The 19,294-nt window shown below is 37.3% G+C and overlaps 1 protein-coding gene across 1 annotated transcript in view; it reads right to left on the reverse strand.

Moving 5' to 3' along the window:
* ABLIM2 (actin binding LIM protein family member 2) overlaps nt 1–19,294 on the reverse strand; it is a gene marked incomplete at both ends in the record, with an annotated part of 138,176 nt that overhangs the window by 45,637 nt on the left and 73,245 nt on the right. Inside the window, 3 exons of the mRNA XM_079534967.1 lie at nt 3,172–3,249; nt 8,047–8,105; nt 11,444–11,531. Coding sequence (XP_079391093.1) covers nt 3,172–3,249; nt 8,047–8,105; nt 11,444–11,531 — 225 coding nt within the window. The remainder of the gene's footprint in view (nt 1–3,171; nt 3,250–8,046; nt 8,106–11,443; nt 11,532–19,294) is intronic.

A 19,294-nucleotide genomic window follows, 5' to 3' on the forward strand; every position in this document is an offset into this window, starting at 1 on the left:
CCAGCATGCACTCAATTTGTAGATAGAACAACAAATCAGCCACATGGAGGGGAAAAATGGGAGTGTAATTCTCTAGTTCCTACCTCAGGCTTTGCAAATGATCAATTCTTTGGTTTTTTTTAGCATTACAATGATGACTGAATGTCACAGTTCTCTGAGCATCTCAGTATGATCAGCTGTCAAACTGTAATCACGCTTTCCAAGTGCAAAAAATATGAAAGTGTCAAGGATTGGTGTGGAGTATATATTTTTTTTGTATGAGATAAGAAGTTGAATAGATTTTCTAGGGAAATTTTCCATTAGGTTAATCATGCAGAAGAAAAGTAGCATGTCAACTTTCATTTCTCTCTTTTCCTGAAACAGTGCATGAATTTGTGCAAACACAAGCAACACAGAAAGGAGGAAGATTCTTCTCAACTAAGGAAGCCACTATAACCACCATATATTTTTAAAACTTTGACAAAATTTGTTTTAATCAAATATCTTGAAGATGACACAGTGATCTCATTTTTCTTCCAGCTACTTCAGTCACTAAAGAGCAACAAAGCAGCCCCTTAATGAAAATAAGCCAGTGGAAACCTTTTCTGCAGGGACATGTCATTCAAAGACCAGGAGTGTGCCTGTCTGGTCTGTCCCAGGAAAACTTTGGGAAGTGTTGTAGCCTATAAAGAAAACCAAGGAGGCTGTGTAAGTTTATTTTTAAAAGGTATCCAAGGTTGTGGAGATTATTCCAGTGAATTCAGAGAAGTTCAGAATTGGAAACGTGAATTACGATAGTTTTATCCCGCCTCTCCATGTAGCAAAGTGCAACGTGAGATCCTGCCATAAGGCTTAGAATTATCAGGAATAAAACTTGTAAAATTTCTTCCCCTCTAAACATCCTAATATAGCCAAATCTAAATGAAAAAACACCTTAGAGATAGTTGCTTTCTAAACACTCCAGCGCGCATTTTTTATTTTACTTGTTTTACCTACTTTCAAACTCTTGGGCGGAATTTAAATACTCTAGAGAAGACTCAAATTACAGCTAAGAGGCTTTAATAATCTGATATTCTGGATTCTGTTAAAAACACGCTCTAAATTTAGAGTATCTTTTTCATTTGGAATATTTACTTTTACAGTCTTATAATAGCAAATATGATTGTGTATAAAAATGTAACAATTTCTGTGCCTAATAGAAGCATGTACAGCACAGCTTTGCAACCTAAACTAAATCTTCCAGTTAGGTACATCACTGAAGGAACTTCCTAATTTTCCTTAGAATTTAGATGAGTATAAATAAGGGCTTTTATTTAGGCCCTATTTAATGACTCAAGCTAGACATTAACTGGAAAAAAAAAATTAAGTGGTATGCAGTGAATCAGGGAATGTCTGCAGTAGAGGAAATTTCAGTCTGGATATAATCTAGCCATCACTATAGCTAATTAAAAGATTCCCATTAACTTCAAAGGGCATTAGCCAATGCCCTCTCAGAACAAAAAGCCAACACAGACTGGTATCAACAGAAGAAAAAAAAAAAAAAAGATACACAGTTCTAGTAGATGGCCTGCATGAGCCATACTCAGGTTAAAACAAAACCTACTTTCTAAATCATTGCATAGCAGGACAGTATGCCATGACCTAAAAACATGTCACCCACAAAATGCTGTATTTAGAACCATCACACTTGATGCCTTTGAAAGAATCGTACCACAAATTCATGGTTTAACTGAGCTTTAACCGTTCTCTTTAAATGTTCTTTTATTGAACATAATATTTCTAAGAGCTCACCAGCTGCTGAGGTACAGCTGTCATTTGCTGTCATGACAGAAATCCATGTACAAAAGTTACTGTCTTGTGTGTGCTTTCCAACCTGCTCTGCCTGCCTTGATCTTTGTTAGCAATAGAAACTTTAGACAGTTGAGTCTTTTTCCTGAGTTATTCTCTAACAATTAAAACAAAAAAACATTTTATAGATTATTTTCTATCTGAAGATAGTCTCAAATCTGACTGAACATATATCTGTGTACCCATTAGCACCAAAGAGGAGAAAGAAAAACGTGGCTGGAGAAGGGCAGGATCAAGTGTGAGAGAGGCCTTTCTTTCAGTGGCAGCATAAATTCATATTTGGTTAAAGCAATCATGAAAGCGCTCAAAGCAATTGTATGCAAGTATATTTAAAGCTGTAATCACAAACACTAAGACAAACACTACCACCTATTACTAAAAGTACATAAACCTTAGAAGAATGCTATTGCTTCTAAAAACAGTGATGTGGCACATGTCTGGAGAGAGAGACCAAAAGAAAATGCTGAAAGAAAACATTTACATAACACTAGTCCCCAGCACAATGAACTGCTTTCACAGAAGTTGTGGCAATGACTGTTTTTTTGTTTTGTTTTGTTTTTTTTTTTAAACTGGGAATAATCCCCAGCATGCATCTACACAGAGCTCAACTGGAAGGAAAAGTTAGAAGTACTGATGGCCATTTAGATAAGGTGCAATTCCTACACTTCCAGCAAAGTCTCACTCATATAAATGGTTATTTTATTCAAAATAATATCTATTGAAAGAATGAGGAAAAGCTTGGCTCCAAGGCCAAGTTTTGCTCATCTCAGTGTAATAAATACAAACTCTTAATCTTAGTATAATAAAGCCAATCACATCTCCAGCAATTCCCTTAGGTACCATTCAGTGAGAATGACCTACCTACCCCAGGGATACTGGGACAAAGAATAGTCCTGGGAATGCTACATGTTTCTATATACTAGTTATCAAACCATAGTGCTCATGCATGTCATCTACTGTAGCAATTACTACAACTGGGATACATTCAGCATAAGCTTTTACTGTATTTGTTCAGTTTTTAAACCCCCTCTGAACTTTCCAGAGTTGGTATTTATTAGACCATTTGGTGTTTATACACACCAAAGATCCCCTCAGTTTAAGAAATGGAATTTGTTGAGGCCTGAGTCCTGCAATCACACACACACACATGTTCTCACATGCAATCAGATGCAGGCTCAGGGGCTTGACTTGGGCAAGTAGTATTCAAATTTAAACCTGTAATCTACCTGTGGGCTGTAGCATTTACTCAGAATATATTTTTGGAAAGTACTGTGGTAGTTTAGTTCCTGTGGTATGAACCATACTCTACTGGTAGTGTAAATGCTGTAAAGACAAAATACTCACATAGATCACACGGCTTGGGGAACCCGATGTACTTGAAGCAGGTACAGAAATTATACTCTCAGAGGAAGTCCTTGTTTCCTATGGCAGGAGAAGAGATATGAAACAGAAGAAAAAGAGAGAAAAGAAGGAGCCATTTCTTTGTGTATAACCTTCACCAGTCAAAATAGTGAGTTATAGTGAGCTCAAAATGGACAGGTACGTCCAAAACTTGAAAAAACATCTCTACTTACAGACAGTTTGAAAACACAAAATGATTTCATATACAACTTGCTCCTCCCCCTACCCTTCAGAAGGGGATGGGCTTCCACAGAGACCTTAGGATGCTATTGGAGATAAAATTTAAGTTGCAGCAGCTTTTTGGATCATGAGATGATTTGTTTGTAACATTTTCACTCCACCATTGTAACCTCAAACTGATGTAGCTGCTTCTGGAACACATCACTGTACTGCGTCACTCACAGCAGTCTGACATCCAGCAGAACATACTGAGTCAGACACCCAATAGCTTTGCTTTCCTTCCCCTAACAGTAAGAGATTAACTTTAAAGCAGGTAGTTTTGCTCTGTTTTCAATCATTACAGCATCCAGTGACAGCAAATACTGCTTTTAGTTGATTCTTTCGTGATGAAAAATATAATTACTTGAAAATAAAAAAAGAGCTTTGAGGCACAACGGTATCAACAATGACTCAACAGACTTGATGCTCATAATTGAAGTTCAAACAAATCTTAGTAAGAAGACCATGTTTTCATGCCCTCGTTTTATCTGTAGATGCTCATTCATCATAAAATACTTCTCACCTCTGAAGAAACCTATTCCTGATTGCAAAAAGTATGTATTTTGCCATTTGCTCACAATAATTTTTATTTAGTGCTCCACCAAATGCTTCTTACATAAAGTCATAACTGCTCAAACCCTTAAAAGGGATTTAGCATTATTAAGCTTCCAGGTCAAGGTAGCATCCTACTACTTCACCTTCTCTTGGAATATTCGCTAACTTTTAGAAGACATGTGTGAAGGTGTCTTATCTCAGAAGTATATGACAGGCATTAACATAGGATATATCATGAAGTTTGATGACATAGAACTTTAAAACAAGTATCTAGTACTAGAACTCCTTACCAAGCAGAGAGTGAATGGCTGCTTCATACAGTCATAGCTACAGAGAAAGGTGAACTGTTCATTGTAAAGTTAAAATTGTTTAATTGCAATCGCTAAATGTTTTCACAGGAAACATGAATTTTTAAGTATGATATAGCAAGAAGGAATGACTAAAAGAAAAAAATATTCATGAATCATACAAAAGAAGTAATTTTCATTGCTACAGTGTACTGTATTAGCAGAATGAACAAACTCAGCAATCGTAACTACCCTTCCACAGACCTTTAGCATAAATTAGTCTGAGACTATATGTGTGGACATACTCAGCCATATTATAAATATTTCTATTTTATTGAAATGCGTGACTGGGATTTTGGCATTTTCTTCCTCTTATTTTCAGAAGGTTCTGGACAAGCTCAGGAATTCCAGAAGCCAGAATCAGGCATAGATATCAGTACAATATAGCTATATAGTTATTACACCAAAGCAGAAAAGATAGGATGCTTGTCTGTATCCTAGGCTCACTTACAAAACTCCAGCAGAGTGGATCTCCAGAAGAGATCCTTCTCTGCTGATAGTCAGCTCTTAAATGGGTCTAGGAGAGGTAGAGCCAGGCTCCATCCCTTACGGCACCTCAGGTGAATTGCCTTCACCTGTGCTCCCAGGGCTGACCCATTGCTCGCCCCAGGTGATCAGAGGTTCAGGCTGTGATTCAGCAGTTCCCATACAAATGCACTGATGTCACATGCAACCTATAATTCTTTTTCATGATATCATTACAGGAGGTCCATTGTTGTAGAGAAAAAAGCTGAAGAAAATTCCTATTGCAAAATACCATCCCGAAGTTTTAAAGCCAAAGGACAAGTAACAGTCTTTGTTTAAACTCAGGCCTTCCTTGACAAAGCCTCAGGGCTTCCTTCTGTCTTGCATATCACCAGAATGTGTTTTAATATGTAGCAGGTAACAATAGTTAGGTAGAAGTGACAGCATACATGTCTGAATATACTGAATAATGCATAATAAATTCCCAGAGCAATTTCAGGCTTTCCTCATCTTAGAGGTGCCATTTTCTTTTCAAGAAAAACTGTAATTCATTATAGCTTCTACTTTTGCAATCAAAGTGCAGAGTCTCATCTTTCAGAGGTATTCTTATTCTATTCAGCTACTCCCATAAAGTGTCCCATTTTTATTCCTGGTGATTTAAACCTGCTCATTCTACATCTCACACATTCTGTATTCTCTTCATGATCCATTACCCCTTTTACCACCATTAATCCATACCCACTGCACATAACATTCCATCTTTTGCCACAAAAACTTGCATCTCACTGGACTCTTTTGCTTCTGCTCACTTTTTTTCTCTATATTACTTATTTCTTCTCTTTCTATTCTGATTTCTTCTGTTGTTTCCAGCTTTGTCTCTTCTGCTTGCAATCTCATTCCCTTAATGTTTTTCTTCTCACTGTCACTTTCACAACTTCCTTCTCCCTTCCACTCCATCTCCAAAGTTTAGGGGTGTGATGCCACTTACTCCTTCTCTCTTTGTCACCTATTTCAGTTGCATGCTGTGTGAATGTCTATGTAAAAACATACAGAGAATACTTTTAAAAACAACACTCTGCAAAGATCGACCAGTGTCATGGTTTTGTGATTTTTGGCTTTCGGTATTCCACATCATAACATCATGTGGGGCACTGGGACTTTAACTGTTAATGCTCAAGTCCCGGGTACCTGCCCTGACGAGAAGAAGAACTACATTCCCCAGGGGACCTTGCGGTCAGGGAGAAGAGGTTTAACTCCTGGCAAGGTCGCCTGATTGCTCTTTCTCGCCTGCCCTTCGTCGTGGGCACTGCTCCCATCTCCCTGCTGCTCAACTGGACTGCGCATCTCACCTCAGAATTGTGGTGAGGCCTATCCATCTTTCGGACATTCTCTCTCTCATTATATTTGATTTATTAGCTTCAATTCTGATTACATTGTATTATAGTGTGTTATCTTGCATTCCGATAATATACTTAGTAAATTAGTTTGTTTCTCCTCAGATCGGTGCCGCTGTTTTAATTATTTTGGGGTCCCCTGTTTCCTTTTTTTCCGGAGGCGCGGATCTGCAGATCCCTCCGCCCCGCTCGTCACGGAACTGGGCCGAACCAGCCCGTAAACCGTTGACAACCAGAAAACTGATCAACTGGTGTATCCCATTCCCAACTTCACCACTTAAGTATGCTGGAAATTCTATCACTATCCTCTTTGAAACAGCATCCTTTCTTGTTTTTTGTTTGTTTTGGGTTTTTTTGGCTGTTTCATTAATGAGTCTAAGTATCAGAAAAAGAAATAAGAGAAGGAAACACCAAAGTAAAGGAAAAAAGGGGAAAAAAATCGTGTTCAGAAAATTCTTTGAGCTTTTTTTTTTTTTTTTTTTTTTTTTGTACTCAGGCTAAAGTCCCTCTGACTTTCAGGTACAGACAACTTCCCCTGCTGAGGAAAGGGCATACTCCCAGTGCTCAGCAAAGATGTGTTACACATGAGAACTCAGGACAACAGAGTCCACTGTCTATCATTAAAGGAGGAAAAAAAATCCTACTACATTTCCCATAAAGTACATGGGGTTTTTTAGTCCTGCAATTTCAGGTACTCAGCCAGAATAAAATCCTCAGGGAGCCTGAAATACTGCATAGTAATATTAGACTAAATCAGCAGTACTTATTACAATGAAGTCCTTTTACAATAAAGTTTTTTTTATTATTATTCTGAAATGCCACTTATTTGATATTCAAAGATTGCCAAGGAATACCCAAGCAATCATTTCCCAGCACATGGCTACAAAAACTACAGCCACGATCTTTCAGGGTAAAGCCCAAAACAATATTTTTTCAAAAATGTAATTTAGAGCAAGTGGCACTTGCTAACACACTAGATTTGTAAACCCTCTTTTTATAGCTGCTGCCTGCTGCTCTGACTTGTCCCATGTGACTTGTGTTCAAGACTCGAATCAAAGCAAAGGTTTTTTGAGCAGGATACCAAGGATACCACTTAGAGCATCAGAGAAAAGCAGAGCTGGAAAGCCCCGTAGTTGGCCCCTGCATTAAATGAGATAGCTGCATCTCAGTGCCACCACTTCAGAGAGATCATTTCCCCAGCTACAGATTAATTCATTTCCTACAGGCAGCTTATTCATCTGCTAGCCCTGTAATTAACGTTAAAGTTGCCAGAACACTCCCCCTTTCCCCCTGAATAAAGACAGATGCACAAATCATCCAACTTAAGGAGGTATCCAAAGCCAGAGATTAAATTAAGTTGGGGCTGGCTTGCCAATTTTTTACATGCAAATAATAAAAATGAAATTCCAAAGAGAGGGTGGGTTTTTTATTTTTGTTTTTGGCATTCATTTTTTTTTTTCTTGTAAAAACAAATGAAGTGAAAGTCCTCTGATCTTTTAAGTGCAGAGCCACATAAAAAAAAGGTCATGCACTGATCATGTCATAATCAGAAATTAATTTTTTTTTCCTTTATTCATATTTCCACATTTTTCCTTGTTCACCTTCTATGTACTACTCTTAGCTCATGGCTCTCCTTAAGCTGTAGCTTTAATCATAAGTAAAACCAGAATATAAAGTGCTTCTCTAATCTGCTACATTTTTGTCATTAAAGTTTTAAATTCCAGTATTGCAAAAGTTTGAAACCCTTCCTTTGCTCCTGCTGAAAAAAGTTAAAAAAGAAGAGATTGAAACTAATATGACAACAAAGTAGTACCGAGTAAAAAAATAAGGTAACTTACCTTGTTTTTTTCTTCAGTCTTGGCAGCCTGTCTACAAGCTGGATGCCAGATGGATGTACCTGGAGAGTAAGTTTAAAGTTGTGCTTAATTTGGTTCCCTAATAAGTGTTTTTTATAGGATACAACATGCTGACTGATTCCACTCCAGTCACAATTCCGTGCATACTTCCAAAGTTAAAACTGACAACTTCTCCATGCTGGTAAGCCTGGACATAAAAAATTTTAAAACTAGATGTGCTTCAGAAAGATACATGTTTTTCAGTATGCAAAATAAGAATCATTATATGGGACCACTGTAGCTCTTCTGGCCCAATCTGCTGCTTGCAGAGGGCCACATTCCAGCTGCAGCTTAGAGCTGTGCTAAGTTGGGTTCTGAGTACCTCCAAGGATGGAGACCCACAGCACTTCTGTGCAAACAGTTCCACCTTTCATGGTAATTTTATATTTCCTTATATGAAGTTGGAACTTCCAGTTCTCTTGTTATGCATATTCACACCCAGGAATAGCACTGTGGCATTTAAATAGCTGAAAATTCAGTCCTTTTTTTTCCAAAATTCCGCGTTGTACTGACATGCAATACATGCTTGTGTCATATAAATTAAATACTAAAGAACTGCTTAATTCATGGGAATACCCATCCTAGACAAAAAAGAAAATACATGAACCAATTCTATACTTCGTGTATCTATTGATGAGAAGGGTATGAACTCCAGAGATATCTGTCTACATAAGTGTGAAAAAGAAACTGAGTAACTTAGGAGTTTTGAATCTGTCAGAAAGAAGTAAAAAAAAGTCAACAGCTGAACTATTCAATACGTTCAACACTAAAACGTGTCACATTGGAACAGGTTGCCCAAGGAGGTTGTGGATGCCCCATCCCTGGAGGCATTCAAGGCCAGGCTGGATGTGGCTCTGGGCAGCCTGGGCTGGTGGTTGATGACCCTGCACATAGCAGGGGGACTCAAACATTGTGGTCTTTTTCAACCCAGGCCATTCTATGATTATGAACCTATGATACTCATTGTGTTCAGTGTTCAGTGGAAGTGCAACGTGCGTTCCTATATAAAATAAGGATTTATCTGTACATTTTAATAGTAAAAAATAACTTTTATGTTTATGCTGGTCTGAAATATAGGACATGACACAAAATAAAGCATTTCTCCACACACTTAAATAACATCAGTACACAGTAAGTTCTTTTGAAGTAAATGGGAAGTTGAGAACTTCTCTGTCATAAATATTAAATATTTTTACTGGGTGGAGAACACCAATAGGAAATGTTTTGTTTTCAGAGCAGCTTGATAGTTTTCTTCACCAGTGGATTTTGGACAGAAGATAGAAACAGAAAGTCTATTTCCCAGAACGCAGGTGGAGAGCACCAGAATTTGTTTCAGAAAAATAATCCAGATGAACTCAGACTAAAGAGGTACAAGACTGTAAATTCAAACTGAATACAATGAGTTTACTAAGTTTTTGAAGTTTTCTGAGGATGTAACTACCAAAAAATGGCTTAATAGCACCTTCAAATTCATGCTAGCTTATGCTCCAGTTATGAATGCTGCCCACTGAAGGATCTTGTCCCAGAAGTCACATAAGCACAATTTTCCCAGTGGTTTTAAATAGAAATTAGATAACTTTTTTGAATGATTTACTCCCATCTGTAGTCACACAAAACTGCCTGGGTCATTTCACCCAAAATCATCTGCTGGCTGACTACTGGAGACTTTAAGGTCTGCAACACCTTAAGTAACTTCAGATTAGTTTAGTAAAGGAGAGAAGAAAGTTTTCATAAAACCCTGTGTTTTAGCTAACACAGTCAGGACATCTGGTCAGGCAGCCCAAATATCTAATCATAGATCTTTCACAGAATTAACACCAGTTTCTAATGGAAGTTGTTCTTCATCTGAAGGCAAAAAGTGTATTCAAAAAGTTGGTAGGAATGTTTCACGCACCAGAAAATAAAGTGATTAAGACAGTTTCTAATTAACAGGACTTGAGCACGGTTTGTAATGATTTGCACTCAAAATTAGCACAAAAACTAACAGCCATCCTTAAAATAAACTGAACTTAAAAGTTTAATTACAGTCAGGTTTCTGAGGGTTTGAAATCTAGAAACAAATCCGTAGTTTGATATCTTTTTTTTAAAGCATTGATTTCCCAGGGGATTTCAGTACTGCTAAGCTACTTTGCAATTGGAAGAACCACAGCATTCTCTGGCTCTTGAGAAAGAACACATGAGCATAGACAAGGATCATTATGTCCTTTAATGAGCTAGTTCTTGTAGTAAACCAAAGCAACAATATAATTGCCATTTTGAATAACCTACTAAATTATAATCAGATCTTACTGTTGTGTTTTAAGGTCTAACTTCTCCAGCTTAAAGAATGACTTCAAAGAAACACTTCAAGAAAACTGTGGGCAATTGCATAAGTTGTAATACAGATCTGGGCAAGCATGTAATTTTGAGATAACATACGACTTTGCAGTTCCCACATCTTACTGAGTTTCTCTTTTCTATCTTGTTTTCAGTACATTAGGCCATTTAAAGACGTAGGCAAAAGCCTTCACTTCCCCTGGAGATTGACCCTATATTTAACTATGCATACCTTTTTTTCTTTGATACAGTTAAATTTTCTTTGGTACAGTTAAATTTTACTACATCTGAAATGCAGATTTAGTTTGTATCTATGTTATTTTTTAAAAAAATATTATTTTTAATGAATTAAGTTACAGAGCTATTCTTCTATTATTACAGAGCTATTCTTACTATTGCCAGTCAAATTTTCTGACAAGGAAAAGTGAATTTCTCCTGTCCAAGCTTATGGTTGCCTCTGGTATTAATCTATTGTCTGGTAAGGTCTTCAGATCCATGGCATCCTCATCTCCACTTTTCAGGGGTATTTAGGTCCAACTGAAAGAAATTTAAGGATCAAGAGATTTTCTCCTTGTATGCAAGCAGGTAATGGGCAAAGAACTGTTTGAAGATTTGCAGTGGCAGCTTTAGGGAACCTACTGTACTGTGTGTGTATTAACTTTAATCTAGACCACTTGTAACTGCTGAAAAACCACATTTTCTAGTAAAAGGAAAATTTTATAAACTTCACTGCCAAGTAGTTTCACCTGCTGGAAATAACTACTACTACTTCTTTCAATGATTAATACTTGCTATTGATTTAAATTAGGAGAGAAGTAATAGTGAATAAGAAGCAATGGGAGGGGAGGGGAAGGAATGGATCTGTTTTTGCTTTGGTTTTGCTTTTACCTAACCTGTATGTATCGATCTTCACTTCTTTTGGTAGTTATGAAGTGAGAATACACATAATACAACTCAGCCATGAAAGCAGGTATGGGCAAGAGGGCCATGATGCCACGATGACTGTTTTGTTTGTTTGTTTTACCTTGAAGATACATTTCTTCTCCTTCTGCAAACATCTGACTGCACCTGACACATCGTGCACAAGTAGGATGATAATGTTTTTCTCCTGCCTGTTAAGGAAAAGAAAAAAAGTAGAGTAAGCATTCTAGTGAATTGTGAGACTTCATTATGAGAAGGACTCTTTTTCCATGAACTAGAACATGATTAGAGTAAGTCAGTTCATTTCAATTAGTTCAACAATCTCCTATACATCAACAATACCTATTTATGATTATACACATTTAACTTTATAAAATCAAACTGTGGCCTTCTCTACTCTAAGAAAATTACCACGCAATAGTTAAGCTTGTGAATTTACGAAACAGAAAACATTCTTACAAAATGAACACATTTTCCATGTAAACAATCATACTGTGCAACAAGTGCAAGGAAGCTTAGGAATTACCTATACAAGGCAGGTGGGAGGCCATATCCTTGAGCACAGACTTTATACTCACTGATACTCCTCACAACACCACTATACATATATTCTTAAAGCACATCAAGAAATATCTTGTGCAAGGAATGTTTGTATTTGCTTCGAAAGCAAAGTGTCTTGCAGATAATGGATACAGAAGTGCATCCATGAGAGACATGCAGCTGGGTAATAGCTCTGTTAGTTCAGAACTTACACTTTCATGTTCTGTACCCTAAATTCCTCACACAGATAAACCATAAGACAGTAATCTCTGTAACAATACCATTGTGTTCAATTGGAATGTGTTTGGAAAAGGTTAGTAAGTCATCAATTTCCAATTACATTACATAACCCCATTAATTTCAACTTTTTCACCTCTCACTTCAGACTGTTTTTCAAGAGGAGAAGACTACCTGGTATAAAAGAGCAAGGGATCTCCAAGAAGGAGACTCTGCAACCTCTCTGGGCAACCTCTTCCACTGCTCAGCCACCCATCCAGTAAAAAAGTGTTTTCTGATGTTCAGACAACTTCCTATGCTTCAGTTTCTGCCTACTGCCTCTTGTCCTGGCACCAGACTCCACTAAAAAGAGCTTGGTTTCATCCTCACTCCACTCTTCTTTCAGATACACACCCCTTTATCCAGAGTTCCAACCTATAACTCATGTGGTCTCTATATAGAACAGATCCTTGTTAGGTTCAAGAGCCCCAAAAAAGGTCGTGGATAGGCTCCTAGTAATCCTTATTCTTCAGAAACACCTATGGAACCACAAGCCAGACTGTGGCAACTCCTCTATGTTCTCCTTGACCCCACATTCTGCAGTGCTAGACAGAATGGCCCACAATTTTAGGCTCATGGTCAACACCACTTCTATTAAGAACAAAAACCAAGAGACCAAGTTACTCTAAATTGAAGTTTGAACAAGAAATTGAGTTAACAATAGGGCAAAATGTTCTTATGTTGAATGTTTCATAAACTGTTAATCTGGAGAAGGTTGAAATAGCCATTAGAACTTTGTGTACCTTCAACAAGTTACTCTCAATTATTGTCCCACTATCTTTGACAACCATTGCACCCTCCATTAAACTTCTATTTCTTCTAAATAGAAATTTAACACTATTAATGAAAGAATGACTTCTCAGTGCTTTTCATTGAGTGAATGAAGTATTTATGATACTTATATTGGTATTTATATTGAATGGTATTTATATTGAAGAACATATTCTGACTCTGGAGGCTATTCTGCCATTCACAATGTCAAATATAGAAGCATAATAAATTTATGTTAAAGAACATCTGTTTATTACTTCACAGCATGGTGTGAGTTGGAAGGAAAGATCACCCAGTTCCAGACCTGCTGCTATGAGCAGGGACACATTCCTTAAGGTGAAACCTATCACATCAAAATTACTATTTAAAAAAAAGAAAACAACACACCAAAACTGCTTCTTTTTACTATTCTTTTTATAGTAATGTTTGTGCACACTGCTGAGTGTTTTCTGCAGCTTTAGAACTGGAAGATGATTGCTACTTATTATGTCAATGTAACACTTTAAGTTATCATACCATTAGGTATGTGTAAAGGGTTTAAACCTCACGGGTTTTAAATTGTTTCCCTGAATACAGGTGTTTAAGGACAGAAGACTATTGAACTATTACCAATTTCATAATATGTTGAAAAGAAGTATTATTTTTCTTAGAAGATTCATATTTCACAAACATTCCTAGTGCAATTCATAGTTGAACTGCATTAATTCAATAATGCAGCAGATAAAGTTCCCAGGTAAACAATATCTAAGGGAGTTCAGTTACTCCTATGCCAAAATAAACTGTCAGAATACATTCTCTTATAACCTGTACTGTAAGATGCAAACTTTTGTTACACTTCTCTTGTAACCAAAGCACAGAATACAAGACACATATATACACATATGTATACAATGCCAGACTTTTTGTCAGTATTTAAAACGTCTTTGTAAATGATAGATGCTAGCTAAATCTGAGATTTCAGACTTGATGCAGGAATTAACTCACAGTATTCTCAAAGGTTTATATTCTTCGCCTGATTAGATACCGTGAACTATAATGAGACACTGGGAACTGGGTGTGTCAGGTCTAAAACAAAATGTAATCTCATTTGTCTTCATGCCAAAGGGGCTTTTGCTGGAGTCCCTCCCTCAGAGTATTTCACAGAGTTCATCTCATAGCTGAGCAATTGATTCCATCAGAATCCAGAGATGTTATATGCAGCAACTGTTTCATGTTTTCAGTTTAGTTGTAATGATGGGCTAGTTATTTTTTTCTTGGTTATACTGATGTAAGGGATTTTAATGCAAAAAACAAATTCCTAACCGTATGTATACTTTGCACAGTTTGAAAGCTTAGTTTGACAGACTGTTGTCTCATTGTTGCTTGTTTAATAAAATATCAACACACTGAGAGGCAACATTAATCTCTGAGAGATCTCATACTGTTCATGCAGTAGATTATCATAGAATCACAGAATATACTGAGTAGGAAGGGACCCACAAGGACCATTGAGTACAACTCCTGGCTCCACACAGGACCACCCAAAAATCAAGCTGTATATCTAAGAGCATTATCCAACCAGTTTTCCATAAGCACTGAGCCAAAGTCTTAGTGTTTAATTTAAAGATGGGCTCACAGCAGTCCTAAAACTCAGAAAAAAGCATTATGAATCACTTCATTCTTCCTAAGTAAGAGGGACCACTTCCTATGGCAGTTCTCTTCTGTGCAGTTAGTGGAGTTTTTTTGGACAGTCAACATGAGAAACATATTCATAGATATTCTATCACATAGATAGACATATACATATTCGTAGATGACTGACAACTCCCCACACTCCTCACTGAAAGCACGAGGGCCACCACAGTGTTACTGACTGTCCCACAGCACATCAACAAGCAAACCCAAGCTGCACTGAAAGCAGGACAAGTCTTTGCAGAAATGCATTTACAACCATGTTTTCTCATTAAACATACTTTAAGGCTTGAATACACAAAAGGGAGAAAGAAAAAAAAAAAAAAGAACCTGATGTGATAAGAGTGAATCACATAATTTAAAGCATAATTTCCAGACAATTAGGGGAGTAGTCCTAGAGTCTGTAGGGAACTGAGAGCAGTAAGAACATCATGCCTGAAAAACATGCAGCATAATTTTTACCAGAAAGAATAACCACTAAAAGTTGGGTTCTAAATTAGCTGTCATCACTCAGGGAAAAGATATTATTGTATTTTATTATTATATTTATTTATTATATTTACATTATTGTAGACAGCTCAGTGAAAACCTCTGCTCATTCTCTAGCAATGGCTGTGATAACTGATGAAGTCATAAAATATATAAAAGAATGTATATATCGCAATTTAAACTCTATCATAATAACACTGCTATTCTGGTGTCTCTTGCCATTGTTGGAAGTGTAATAGATGTAGTTTTTTACTGCAGGTGATGAGCAGTAACTGCTTAAGGATTGACACTTGAGGGATTGAAGGATTGGAACCAGTGTGGCCCAGAGCTCAAATTGTAAACTAAGACCTAGGAAGTAGACTCAAGATTTCTAATGACTCTCCCATGAGTGAAGCATAAGTACACCATTTCTCACTGTGTTGCTGACTTAGTAAAGTTATATGTAAAGAGAAGATAGAAAGTAGACAAAAACATTTAATGTGTTAAATAGTTAAACTTATAACTACTTGATTGCTGTCCTGACAGTGAAAGGAAATCTGTCTCATTATCAAAATGCATGGTAGTAACTGATGTCTTTTAACACAGGGAATCAAAAACTTGTTTAAGTGGAAAAAGACGTTAGACTGGTGTGATGAAACCATCATATTGAAACTCATCTTCTATGTTAAGGAGGTACAATGTAGATTGCTGTAATACTTCATTATTAATTAAGTCTCATTTGTTGAGATGTCTAAATCCTATCATCCTCATATTCTAAAATCTCTAAATGAAGTCCTAACTGCAGACTACTTTGAACAAAGATAATGCAGGTCAACCTCCAAGGTTATGTGAAGGCATGGAGCAAACTGCAGGACCCAGAAACAAATTCAATAGAAGACTTGTGTCAAGGATTCTTAGTTAGAATCTTTTCACATAGAACAAATCCACTGGAGAGTTAGGTCATCACTAAAAAGCCACCTGTTCAAGCAGAGGAAAACAGAATGAAGCACAAAACATCCAACAGTCTGTACCTTTGCATCAGGCAGCTTCTCACACTGAAAAGAACCAAAGATTTTATTAAACACACAACTCAACACCTGCTCCCTGTTTAAGTGGGAGTTACTATCTGTTAGAGAGGAGAGAGGAAAAGAATTATGTAGTAGTGATGGACAGAAGTTTAAAACTTCAATTAGACTATAAATTGTTCTCTTTTCTATACTTTGTCTACAGTTTCCTTAATTTCCAATAACATGGATTACATTAAAAGTCACTGAGATTTCTGCAAGCGCACTTAATAATTCAGCTAGTAGTAGCAACACCATTCAGTTTAAAGTCACAAAGAGATGTGCTGTTCATCAGCTACTCACTAACAATTCTGCCATTGCATGCATGAAGTGGCACAGTATGTGAACCATACTGTCTCCATAAACTGGAATCCATTTGCTATTTTCAAATAAGTGTGATAATATTCAGAAACTAGATAAAAATTGCTGCTAAAAGTAGATGACTGTGCTCAGTTGTCATATAAAATATCTGTTCATATTTATAGCAAAGCCAGATTTTTGCTTATGCTACAGAAGAACTTGAAGAACTGCTCAGTAGTAGTTGTATACAATAATGATTAACTTAGTAAACAGCTGCCATGTCATCTACAGATAACGAAGGGACAGGCAACATTAACCAGGCAGAGATATTTAGCAAAATACCTATTGTTCATGTTATACAACAACACCGAGAAAAGTGTGAGAGTCACAAGACAAAAGGAAAATTATGTGGAGAAAAACTGTTACTAATTCTCTTAGTCACGGTGGACCTGACTCACCACTGAGTCACTGCAGCAGCGTGCCAAGGCAAGAGAACTCTCTTAAATGGGGTTTACACCAGTGTAAATGTTGTGTAATGTTTTGAATCAATCCTTCTCCTCATCTTCTTATTGGATTAATTTCTGAACCCATCCAATGCCAAGAAACAGTCATTTGAATTGTTCAACCTATGCACCTACTGCATTACTTACAGCTTCGTATGTCTCACAAGTACAGTTGTTTCACATTGTGTCTTGGTGCTGGCTCATCCCTCTGTACTTCGCAGAGCCTTGAGACTTCCCACCCACATCTGAGTCATTTTTACTCCTTCCCACACACGTTTTATTCTTCTAGGTATAAAGTGCAGAATCAAATGTACCAAGAGGGACATTTACCTCAGAATCAGAGTAACTTATTATACATACTGGACACTCAAAACAATAAGTTTCTAATGCTTTAGGGAGAAATAAAGAATGAATAAAAGTTTTAAAGGGAATAATTAAGAAAAAGCAAGAATAGAAAAGGCTCAGCACTATTATAACAGCAATCTCATTCTGTGACATCTGCAAACAAGTTTTACTAAGGAGCAATGTCAGCACTGCCACAGTCAGGCAAAAGCTGGAAAAGTTCAACAGAGCAATTTTTCTACAGAACTTTTTATACTATCTGTAAATCAAAAAGGTTGAACATGCCTACAATCACTAATTTTGCACTCAGTTGCTTTTGTTATGCAATGACTGATCTGCCCCTTTTGTCTTTTTCTGCTCAGCTTTGCAGCTTTGCCTTGCCACCCACTGAGACTGGAAAAGGCTTCTGTTTTCCATTTGCTCGATTACCTCCTTCATTTCTTTTCAACTTCCCTCACCCACTCCTTTGAACTCACTTGTGGCCCAAGAAATCTGCGGTTGGCTCTCACTTCTACCATCCCTCGATAGGGGAGAGAGAGAAAGAAAGGAGAAAGATGACTTGCAGACATAGTCCTCTTCCTTTTCAAGCTTGCAGCTGTGGATTTAGCCCACCCATTTCAGACAGGAAGAATGAATCTAAAACCAGCAGTGAACAGCCCTGGTGAGGAAGGATGATGTATCAAATGAAGGCAGCGCAGATCTTCTCACGCGGGGTGTGGTGGTCTGGGTTGCAGACACCTGAGGGCAGAAGCTGTCTTTCAATGTGTGCCTGAGCTAGGGCTGACATTTTGGATCTTCAGATTTCGCTGGGACCAAAAATGCTACTGTTATGTGCAGAATGGACAGTCATAGTACTTCCTGAGAATAGGAAAGTACTGCTTTCATATTCATCAGTACATTCCTGAATACAAAAATCCTGAAAGTTGGGAGAAAAAAAAAATCCCTTCGAAATACAAGAAACGAGCTGTATAGGCTGGTTTCCTGCATTGTCAGATGGGCCAAAGCATACTCAAGATGCTTTATAAGCAAAGGCACTTGTCACTAAGTGCACTTATTGCTACACTGCTGTCACAATGACAGGAGAGAGCTGGAGGGATGCTGGTGTGATGCTAGTTGCATCGTGGCTGTACTACAGGGCACTGAAGAGAAGCAGCACACCTAAGCCATGAATCAGAAGGAACACAAAGAGAGAAATCATGTGAAGGATGAGAAACTGAAGACATTCAAAATGCAATGCTTCCCATTGTCAAAATATTCAAAAATGTTGGCAAAGATTGCAAGATAATAATGCATCACCACAGCAACACAATGCTCAGAAGGGCACTATAAGTGGCATACTATCTGCTGTTTGTATCTGATGCTCAGAGCATACAGGCTGAATACTGAAGTCAGTGCTTTGATACAAAACTGTCGTAAGAGATTAAGACAGACAAAACTAATTAATAAGCTAAATTAATTTTTATTATGATCACTTACGATAGTTAGATGATTCTACATTTTTGCATTAAAACAAAGCAGTGCTAAGCGTTCACCTGCCTTTGAAAGGTCTATCCCAGAGCCTGGAATATAACTATGCACTAAAACTCCATCACATACAAACCCACACAGGTACAAGTGCATAGCATCTCTGTCAGAGATCTTTTCCATCTATATGAGAGAAATTCTCACAAGAAAGTACATAACTGAAAAAAAATTAAAAAGCAGTAGTAATTTTTACCTCTGTATGAATCAGCTTCCCACAGATTTTGAACTTCTCTTTTACATTATTCAAAAATAATCTTCAGAATCCCTTACTTTGGTAAAAATCTGACAAAGCTTCAGCTATCACTAAAAGCACCTCACTGTGCTTACTCGAGAACCCTGAAAATTGACTTACAGGGTTAAAATTCTGCAAACAGTTCTTTTCAGTATACAATAGTTCTTCCTGACTTCTGAGGAAGTGAGGTTTTAGAGGTTCAGACAATAGTAATGGATAAGCATAGCTCTGAATTTCCTTCTGGAGAGAACAGACTGTTGCAA

The sequence above is a fragment of the Tetrao urogallus genome (assembly GCF_951394365.1).
Source record: "Tetrao urogallus genome assembly, chromosome: 4".
In the NCBI taxonomy this organism is placed as follows: domain Eukaryota; kingdom Metazoa; phylum Chordata; class Aves; order Galliformes; family Phasianidae; genus Tetrao; species Tetrao urogallus.